This window comes from Ailuropoda melanoleuca, chromosome 3 (genome assembly GCF_002007445.2).
Source record: "Ailuropoda melanoleuca isolate Jingjing chromosome 3, ASM200744v2, whole genome shotgun sequence".
NCBI lineage: Eukaryota > Metazoa > Chordata > Mammalia > Carnivora > Ursidae > Ailuropoda > Ailuropoda melanoleuca.
The window spans coordinates 742,773-754,243 of record NC_048220.1 but is presented as its reverse complement, the minus strand read 5'-3'; the positions used below and the strand labels follow the sequence as shown (position 1 = coordinate 754,243).

General features: G+C 37.8%; 1 protein-coding gene across 1 annotated transcript; it reads right to left on the bottom strand.

Moving 5' to 3' along the window:
* Nucleotides 1-7,961: 7,961 nt before the first annotated feature.
* On the bottom strand, nt 7,962-11,106 carry LOC117801419 (olfactory receptor 13G1-like). The gene is made up of 2 exons (XM_034655706.1): nt 11,081-11,106; nt 7,962-8,913 (listed from the first exon to the last, which is right to left on the bottom strand). Exons 1-2 carry the CDS (start codon nt 11,104-11,106, stop codon nt 7,962-7,964), a joined length of 978 nt encoding a protein of 325 aa, XP_034511597.1.
* Between the last annotated feature and the right edge of the window lie 365 nt (nt 11,107-11,471).

Sequence of the window (11,471 nt, the reverse complement as noted above, 5' to 3'; positions counted from 1 at the left end):
GTACTGGGAGCTCGGGACCACGTGAGCGACCAGACTGAAAACCGGCTCTGGAGTGTGCACAAACCATACTGAAACAAGGAGCTCAGGAGCATGTGCAGGAACCAGGGGAAGCTGGTGGTGTTAGAAGCACAAAGGACAGAAAGTTCCGGCACTGGATGTGAGGGCTGGGAGAGCAGCTGTGGGGCACACAACCCAGGACACTGCAGGGTTTTTAGCAGCACCGACAGAAACAGAGCTAAAGTGGCCATGAGAGCTCAGTGGAGAAAGGACTGAGATCTCTCTATTCTGAGACAGAGGCTAGGATATGGCCACTGCTGCTCTGACTCTCAGAAGAGGCACAGCAAACCGCCAGGGAAAGCCGCCAGAGAACAAAAGCCTGGAAATACCGGCTCACATTGTGCCCATCCCCATCCCCCCTTGCAGGGGACAGGACAACTCTAACCAAAGAGGGTTGCCTGAATATCAGCATGGCAGGCCCCTCCCCCAGAAAGCAGGATGAAAAATCAAGAAGCCTACATCCATAAGGTCGCTATAAAAGGAGTACACACTGCCTGGGTCCTGGTCAATAATTTGGGCTCAGGACATCCCTGCAACCTCTCCTCATATGAATGACAAGGAGAAATCCCCCCCAGCAAAAAAAGATAATGAGTCTGTGGCCTCTGCCACAGAACTAACGGATATGGATATAATCAAATTATCAGAAATGGATTCATAGTAACAATGGTCAAGATGATATGTAGGCTTGAAAAAACTCTTAACAAAAAGATTAACAAGAATATAGAATCTCTAAGGGCAGAAATGAGAGTGAGTCTGGAAGAAATTTAAAAATGCTATGAATCAAATGCAGTCAAAACTAGATATTCTGACGGCCAGGGTAAATAATGCAGAAGAATGAATTAGTAAATTGGAGGATGGGATAGTAGAAGAGAAAGTTAGAAAATAAACTTGGCTCAAAAAAAATCCAATCTCAAGAATGTAGATTACGGGAGATTACTGACTCAGTGAAATGTTCCCATGTCAGAATCATTGGCATCTCTGAAGGAGTGGAGAAAGAGAGAGGTCTAGAAAAGATATGTGAACAAATTGTAGTTGAGAACTTCCCTAATCTGGAAAAGAAAACAAGCATTCGTGGGATATTGAAAGCAGCCAGGGGAAAGAAAATCCTCATGTTCAGAGGGAAAAATATCAGAATAAAGTCAGATCTGTCTACAGAGACCTGACAGGCTGGGAAGGGTTGGCAGGGTATTTTCAAAGCTCTATCTGAGAAAAAAATTCAGCCAAGGATCCTTTATCTAGCAAGGCTGTCTTTCAGAATTGATGGAGAGATAAGGACCTTCCAGGATTGAGAGAAACTGAAGGAATTCATCACCACCAAGCCAGCCCTACATGAGATATTAAGGGGGTTCTATAAAAGTAACAAGGCCCCAAGAGTGATACAGAACAGAAATTTACAACATACAAACAAAGACTTCACAGGCAACATGACACCATTAAAATCATACCTCTCAATAGTCACTCTCAATGTGAATTGCCTAAATGCTCCCATAAAATGCCACAGAGTTGCAGATTGGATAAAAAGAAATGACCCATCCATTTGCTGTCCACTAGAGACTCATCTTGAACATAAAGATACATCCAGACTGAAAGTGAATGGATGGAAAAACAACTTTCATGCCAATGGACCTCAAAAGAAAACTGGGATAGCAATTCTCATATCAGACAGATTAGATTTTAAACTAAAGACTGTAGCTAGAGATACAAAAGGACACTATATTATTCTTAAAGGATGTATTCATCAAGTGGATATGACAATTATAAATATCTATGTCCTAACAGGGGAGAAGCTAGATACACAAGCTAACTCTTAAACAGAATAAAGAGACATACAGATAAAAATATGTTAATAGTAGGGGACCTCAACACTCCACTATCAGAAATACACAGATCACTTAAGCAGAAAATCAACAAACACAAGAGCTTTGAATAACATACTGGACCAGATGGACCTCACGGATATATACAGAACACTACACCCCAGAACAACAGAATACTCATTCTTTTTGAATGCACATGGAATTTTCTCCGGAATAGACCATATCCTGTGTAACAAAACAAGTCTCAACCGATACAAAAAGACTGAGATTATTCCCTGCATATTCTCAGAACACAGTTCTTTGAAACTGGAACTCCATCACAAGGAAAAATTTGGAAGAAACTGAAACACTTGGAAACTGAGAACCATCCTGCTCAAGAATGATTGGGTAAACCAGCAAATTAAAAATCAGTTTAAACAATTTCTGGAAACCAACGATAATGAAAACACAGTAGTCCAAAACCTATGGGACACTGCAAAGGCAGTCCTAAGGGGAAAATACATAGCCATCCAAGCGTCACTCAAAAGAATAGAAAAATCTCAAATACATTTTTATATTCTCACCTCAAGAAGCTCGAGCTAGAACAGAAGAAAAGGCCTAACCCACACACGAGAAGGCAGTTGGTCAAAATTAGAGCAGACATCAATGAATTAGAAACCAGTAGCACAGAAGAGCAGATCAACAGAATTAGAAGGTGGTTCTTTGAAAGAATAAATAAGATCAATAAGCCACTGGCAGGACTTAATCAAAAGAATAGAGAAAGGACCCAAGTTAATAAAATTATGAATGAAAAGGGGGAGGTCACAACCAACACCAATGAAATAGGAAGGATCATTAGAAACTTTTATCAACAGCTTTATGCCAATAAATTAAACAACCTGGAAGAAATGGATGCCTTCCTGGAAACCTATAAACTACCAAGACTGAAACAAGAAGAAATTGATTATTTAAATGGACCGATTAATTATGAAAAGATTGAAGCCGTGACCAAAAGCCTCCCCAAAAACCAGAGTCCAGGAGCTGACGGATTCCCCAGGGAATTCTACCAAACATTTAAAGAAGAAATAATCCCTATTCTTCTGAAGCTGTTTCCAAAAATAGAAACAGAGGAAAAACTTCCAAACTTATTCTATGAGGCCAGTATTACCTTGATCCCCAAACCAGGCAAGGACCACATCAAAAAGGAGAATTACAGACCGATTTCCCTGATGAATATGGATGCCAAAATTGTCAACAAGATCCTAGCTAATAGGATCCAACAGTACATTAAAAGGATTATCCATCATGACCAAATGGGATTCATCCCTGGGAGGCAAGTTTAGTTCAACATTTGCAAATCAATCAGTGTAATACATCATATCAACAAGAAAAAGTCAAGAACCATAAGATCCTCTCAATTGATGCAGAAAAAGCATTTGACAAATACAGCATCTTTTCCTGATTAAAACAATTCAGAGTGTAGGGATAGAGGGCACATTCCTCTATTTCATAAAAACTATCTATGAAAAGCCTACAGCAAATATCATTCTCAATGGGGAAAAGCTGAAATCCTTTCCCTTACGATCAGGAACACGGCAAAGATGCCTACTCTCACCATTATTATTCAACATAGTATTAGAATTCCTTGCAACAGCAATCAGAAAACAAAAAGGGATTAAATGTATCCAAATTGGCTAAGAAGAAGTCAAACTGTCTCTCTTAGCAGATGTCATGGTTCTTTATATAGAAAACCCAAAAGACTCCACCCCCAAACTACTAGAACATATAAAGCAATTCAGTAATGTGTCAGGATACAAAATCAATGCTCAGAAATCATTGCATTTCCACACACGAACAATGAGACTGAAGAATGAGAAATTAGGGAATGCATTCCATTTACAGTAGCACCAAAAATTATACGTTATCTCACAATTAACCAGAGACCTAAACGATCTATATTCTAGAAACTAAAAATCATTCTTGAAAGACATTGAAGAAGACACAAAAAGATGCAAAAATATTCCATGCTTATGAATCGGAAGAATAAACACAGTTAAAATGTCTATGATACCCAGAGAAATCTACACTTTCAATGTCATCCTAATCCAAATACAATGACATTTTTCGAAGAGATGGAACAATAGCCCTTAAATTTGTGTGGAACCAGAAAAGGCCCTGAATCGCCAAGGAAATGTTGAAAAGGGAATACAAATCTGGGGCATCACATTGCCTGATTTCAAGCTATACTACAAAGCTGTGATCACAAAGAAAGCATGGTACTGGCACAAAAGCAGACACATAGACCAATGGAAGAGAATAGAGAACCCAGAAATGGACCCTCAGCTCTTTGGGCAACTAATCTTTGATAAGGCAGGAAAAAACAACCAGTGGAAAAAAGACAGTCTCTTCAATAAATGGTGCTGGGACAATTGGTCAGCTACATGCAAAACAATGAAACTTGACCACTCTCTCACACCATACACAAAGATAAACACCAAATGGATGAATGACCGACCTTGATGTGAGACAGGAATCCATCAAAATCCTATGGAAGAACATAGGCTGCAACCTCTCTGACATCGGCCACAGCAACTTTCTTCATGACACATCTCCAAAAGCAAGAGAAACAAAGGGAAAAATGAACTTGTGGGACTTCCTCAATATAAAAATCTTCGGCACAGCCAAGGAAACAGTCCAAAAAGCTAAGAGTCAGCCCACAGAATGGGAGAAGATATTTGCAAATGACACTACAGATAAAAGACTGGTATCCAAGATCTACAAATAACTTCTCAAATTCAATATATGGGAAACAAATAATCAAATCAAAAAAAGGGTAGAAGATATGAACAGACACTTTTCCAGTGAAGACATACAAATGGCTAACAGACACATGAAAAAATGTTCAAAATCATTAGCCATCAGGGAAATTCAAATCAAAACCACATTGAGATACCACCTTATGCCAGTTATAATGGCAAAAAATGACAAGGCATGAAAGAACAAATGTTGGAGAGGATGTGGACAAAGGGGATCCCTCTTACATTGTTGGTGGGAATGCAAGTTGGTACAGCCACTTTGGAAAACATTGTGGAAGTCCCTTAAAATGTTAAAAATTGAGCTACCTTATGATCCAGTGATTGTAGTACTGGGTATTGACCCCAACGATACAGATGTCGTGAAGAGAAGGACCATATGCACCCCAGTGTTCATAGCAGCATTGTCCACAATAACTAAATTGTGGGTGGAGCCGAGATGCCCTTTAACAGATGACTGGATTAAGAAGTTCTGGTCCATATATACAAAGGAATATTACTCAGGCATCAAAAAGAATGACTTCTCAACATTGGCAGCAACATGGACTGGACTGGAGGAGATTATGCTAAGTGAAATAAGTCAAGCAGAGAAAGACAATTATCATATGGTTTCACTCACTTATGGAACATAAGATGCAGAAAGATCAGTAGGAGAAGGAAGGGAAGAAGGAAGGGGGGTAAACAGAAGGGTTAATGAACCATGAAGTACTGTGGACTGTGGGAACCAAACTGAGGGCTTCAGAGGGCAGGGGTGTTGGGGATTGGATAGGCGGGTGATGGGTATTAAGGAGGGCACATTTTGCATGGTGCACTGGGTTTAATATGCAAGTAATAAATCAGGGAACATTGTTTCAAAAACTGGGTTTGTACTGTATGGTATCTAATATAACAAAATAAAAAATATTAAAAAAAATAAAATGTAGAAGCTGCATTTTAAAAATGCTTATTATTTTACAGAGAGAGAGAGATAGAGCAGGCATGAATGGTGGAAGGGGCAGAATAAGAAGAATAGAAAGAATCCTCAAACAGGCTCCCTGTTGAGCACAGAGCCCAATGCAGGGCTCCAACCCAGGACACTGAGACCATGACCAGAATGAAGAGTTGGAGACTTAACTGACTGTGTCTTCCTGACAACCCTAGAGGTTGCATTTTAAAAACAAATGTGAAATTAACTTATTTTTTTGAAAAAAAAAGAACTAGTGATATATTTTTAAATATTAAGACTTAATGTTTAAAAATATGTCTACCGTCATGAGATTTTGCAGGATAAAATTATTTAAGCAATTGATATCTAAAATCTCATTGTACCCATAATTTCGACTAGGAACAACTCTCTAACCTGTTTTTAAATTGCCAAAGAAGAAGTTCAAGTCTGTTCATTACCCATTTAAAATAAAACCAGCCTACAACAGTTTGACTTCTCTGTAAGATCGAATTCCAACAGCATGTTGGTACATATATAGAAATATACTAAGGAGTACCATGAGTTAGTAAGCATGACCATTCATGTATTTGCCCCATTTTGGAATAAGATGTATTGTGAGGGGAGGCCTGGGTGGCACAGCGGTTAAGTGTCTGCCTTTGGCTCAGGGCACGATCCCCGGCATTATGGGATCGCCCCACATCAGGCTCTTCCACTATGAGCCTGCTTCTTCCTCTCCCACTCCGCCTGCTTGTGTTCCCTCTCTCGCTGGCTGTCTCTATCTCTGTCGAATAAATAAATAAAATCTTTTTTTTTTTTAATGTGTTGTGAGATGTCATTTTTAGCTCTGGTAGTCACTGAACATAAATAGGAAGAAAGAGAAAGAAAGAAGAGGAAAGAAGAAAGAAAGAAAGAAAGAAAGAAAGAAAGAAAGAAAGAAAGAAAGAAAGAAAGAAAGAAAAAGAAAAAGAAAAAGAAAGAAAGAAAGAAAGAAAGAAAGAAAGAAAGAAAGAAAGAAAAGAAAAACAGCCTCTGCCTAATGTCTACTCTGCTCATTTGGCTAAACAGGGAGGCCATGGTGTTCTGCTGATCATCAGCACACACACACACACACACACACACACACACACACACACACCATCAGCATCATAAAATGTCACTATGATAGAGCAAGATAGAAACAAGTCCACTCCATTGGCATATCTGAGCCCAGATGAAAATAAGGATGCAGTTCAAACATCAGAAATGATAGTTATCTCCTTCTCCTAGTTGAAATCATCTATTGCTACTTATTTACCAATCACAGCTTAACAATGTTTATTCTATAGTCCCCCTAAATAAATTTCCCTCATTTTCTGACTCAACCTAGGGAAAATCATATTGGTGTGAATTTTCATCAAGTACCCCCAAAATCCCAAAAAGTTATTCTAACATCCTCTTACTAACCCATGCTGTCCTGTCTCCTCATGCAATAAATTCAGCTTGTTCACCTACATGTTTGCTAGAATGGTCTTCAACTAGAAGGCATTTGAGGAATCTTTCTGTTCTTGTCTGTTAGGTATTAATTTATTTAGAATTCCTCATTACATGCAATATAAAAAAATACCAACAATAATATATGGTTATTGTTTTCATGAAGTAAATTCTAAAGCAGGCATCAATGACATGAACTAGATTGTTTCAGGAAGATTAGTATGACAAAATGCCTGTATTTTAAAAATATTGCAGTGGAACACTAATTATAACTGATTTCAAGGGAAAGCTACTGCCTGTGTCACAAGGAAGTCTCAAAGTAATGCAATGTATTTTCTCATTACAGAAATGGCAGAAATGATTTGATTCACAGACTGATTAATTTTATAATATTAGAAGAAATCTTTTTATGTGTGCTAACAGAAAAAATGCTTATGTATATGCATATATGGGAAGGAGAAAAATGCATATATTTTTTGAAAGATGTTGGGATATATATCAATATATATATTTATGTGAGGTGGTATGTATATTACATTACAGACATTGTTAAAATTTAAAAAATGTAAAATTGTAGTGACAATGAGAAAGCTAGGAATAGAATAGGAATGAGAGAAAGAATCCACATTTACTGTGGTTAGTTGTGGAAGTTTTCATGAAAGAAATTATCTTAGAAATATGTAAAGTGAAAAGTATAAATCATTAGTGAAATGGTAAGAAAGTAAATGCATTTTAGAAATCAGGAGCTGAGACTGTGTGTGATTCATAGTGCAACGAAACGTTGTTCTTAAGAGAGAATAGGGAAACTTGGGGAGGAAATATCTATAATTGATCAGCAAAATCTGAGATATTCTAGGAGATGATTCTGGAGTACAGAGCTGACATTCCCTTTTGAAACCACTAATGTTTCAGAAATGCAAAAACTTTCTGAATTCCTGTCTGCATCTCCTTGTTTCGGAAACTATCCACAATTGGGTTTAATGTTGGAGTCACAAGAGTATAGAGCGCAGCTATCACCTTGTCCCTTTCAAATGAGTAGTTGGAAGCAGGGCGGATATAGGTGTAGATTACAGGGGAGTAGTGAAGGGACACCACTATGAGGTCGGATGAGCATGTTGAGAACGCCTTCCTCTTGCCTTCTGCTGTGCGGATGTGGAGAATGGCAGCAACGATAAAACCAAAGGAGATGCAGGTGAGTGTGAAGTCACCTATGGATAGGGTGATATCAGCAACATACACCATCACCTCATTGAGTCTCACGGGGCTGCAGGACAAAGACAGCAGTGGGGGTATCTCACAGAAGAAGTGGTCAATGGTGTTTGGCCCACAGAAGGTCAGCCTCAGGATGAGACCAGGGTGTATCCAGGAATTGGTTACTGCAGTCACCATGGTAATGTTAAGCAAGGCCACACACATATGGTCATTCATAATAGTTCCGTATCGAAGAGGGAAACAGATGGCCACATAGCGTTCATATGCCATTGTGGTGAAGAGAACCATCTCATCACCCAGGGACCACGTGAAGAAGAAGAGCTGGGACATGCAGCTTCCATAGGAAATGCTCTGTCCTGATGTTAGCATGGCTCCCAGCATCTTTGGTATAATGCTTGTTGTGCAGAAGATATCCACAATAGCCAGTGCCAGAAGGAAAATATACATGGGTGTATGCAAGGTGGTGTTATAGATTATGGCAACGGCAATAAGCGCATTGCCAAGAAAGGCCAGCAGGTACATGAAGAGAAAGACAATGAAGAGAACTCTCTGCAGTTCAGGTTTTTGGGTGAGGCCCAGAATCATAAACTCAGTTACAATGCTGTTATTCAACNACTCAGTTATAATGCTGTTATTCAACCTGCTTTTATGATAGACATTGAAGAAAATGAGCAACTGGGACTTAAAATGATCTGGGTGCTTTTATTAGGAGACATGTATATGTGTGTATGAATTTAGTGATTTGTGTGTTGATGTGATATAACTTTGTAGCAGGAATTCAATTTCAATGGAGTTCTGTCTTCCGGGAAGTATCCTGTATTCTCCAGGTGGATATCATTTTCTTTTTTTTTTTTTTAAGATTTTTTTATATTTATTTGACAGATATGGAGACAGCAGCGAGAGAGGGAACACAAGCAGGGGGAGTGGGAGAGGAAGAAGCAGGCTCATAGAGGAGGAGCCTGATGTGGGGCTCGATCCCATAACGCCGGGATCACACCTTGAGCTGAAGGCAGAGGCTTAACAGCTGTGCCACCCAGGCGCCCCTGGATATCATTTTCTGATGCATGTTCTTCAATTAATGACTTCATTAAACTGAAGCCACTGGTCTAGAAAAAAAAGTTAAGAAAAATAAATATATTCAAGTATTTCAATATTACCATTTTGAATTGAAACTTATTTGAGCATAATTCACATGGATATGAAATAGAATACAAATAATTGCATATCTCATAGTTGTTAACTACATGCTATCTTTCTTGAAACATAAGTGAGCAGAGATATCTAGAACAAAAGAAGCTGACAGGGCTAGTAATAGTGGGAAGACTTCAGGGGGAAAATGTCAACATAATATCCTGAGTCTGCATATTTAGGGACCATTCAATAATTCCTTGGCATCTAAAAACTAAACAATTTAATCAATTGTTTGCCTGATATTTTCTCTTCAGTTGCAGAAGCACATTTCCAAAAGCACATGAACTAATCTGTTGTGCTGTCATACAATGTTACAAAGATTGAACATAAAAATAGAAGATCTAGGATTGCACCTTTATTTTAGTATAGTTGTAAATTGGCCATCAAAATTCCATCAACCTCATATTTCTTATGATTTTTTATTTCCAGAAATGATATAAATTGGAACAAATATTAGATATTATACAGACAATGTGAAAGTTTCTCAGGAATACTCAAAGAAAGAGGCAACTGGAAAAAGTTTTCTGGAAAATAGCCAGGAGATTTATGAGGGAAATTATTATTTTTTTAATTCCTTTTGTGTGTGTGTGTGTGTGTCAGCATGTAGGAAGTTTATTTTAGTTATTTATAAGCAGATTATATATATATATATATATACCTTTATCTCTCTATTTATCAACTATCTATCTATACTCTTATTTTTTCATTCATGTATCAGTGGACATCAGGGCTCTTTCCATAGTTTGGCTATTGTGGACATTGCTGCTATGGACATTGGGGTGCATTTGCCCCTTCTTTTCACTACATCTATATATTTGGGGTAAATACCTAGTAGTGCAATTGCTGGGTCATAGGGTAGCTCTATTTTTAACGTCTTGAGAAGCCTCTGTACTGTTTTCCAGCATTGTACCAGCTTGCAGTCCCACCAAAAGTATAAGAGGGTTCTCCTTTCTATGAGGGAAATTTGTGATCTTTTTATTCCTCCCCCCCAAAAAATGCTCTAGGATTTTGTCAACTACATTCTTTTCTTGCTCATTTGGACAGATCTGTTTTCTTGCATTATCAGCTTTTTATGTGTATACATGAGTATAAGGACTATTTTGACCTGGTCCACCTAGTAAAAGTGTCCAAAATATCTGTGTATTTATTAATAAATATATGCTTCATAATTGTTCTTTGAAATTTCAGAGATCATACTGTACCCCTGTTATCTAAACAGAGGAAATAAAAATCATTTTAAGACCACATCCAGTCTGATTTGCTCCCCTAAGCCCTGAAGGCTGAATTATTAATTTCCTAAATTTAATGGACTAGTAATAATATGCTAAATTTACTGACTAATCTATGTGTAGGTATTCAGACCCATAGAAAAAAATATTTTATTAAATCTATAAGCCACCTTGAGAATCCCTAGCTTTATTTCTTGTTTTCTGATAGCACAAGTATGTAACACCTGTCATTACTTGGATTTATAATATGTGACAGGCTCTGTATTAGATCTTCTGCAGATATGATATCATTTTGTAATAACCATGGTGGGACTTTAACATTGTCATCTGTATACAGTTGATATGAAAACAGTGCAGTAATAGATAAATAACAGAAGCCAAGCTTACATATCTCGTAAGAGGAAGAGCCACATTGATGCTTGTTGATGCAAAATGAACAGAACTTTTAGAACTGCTAAGAAAAGAGAGAGAGAGAGAGAGAGAGTATTTTATTTGAGCCCAAGTGAGGATTGTTGTCTGGGATACAGGAATGGATATATATATATATATTTGCTCTTGTTGTTGTTGCTATTGTTGTTACATCAGGAGTTAAAATTATCATGAGGAAGGATATTTCAGAGAATCACAAAATTTATTCTGTTTTTAGTACATACAAGTTTGCAAGCATTGGAGATATGGGAAAAGAACTTAGGAGATTTTTATTCCTATCTTTAGTTTGAAATTTTTTTAGGTTATTTGCTAATGAAGCAGACGTGCAATGTGTGCTTAAGGCAGAAAT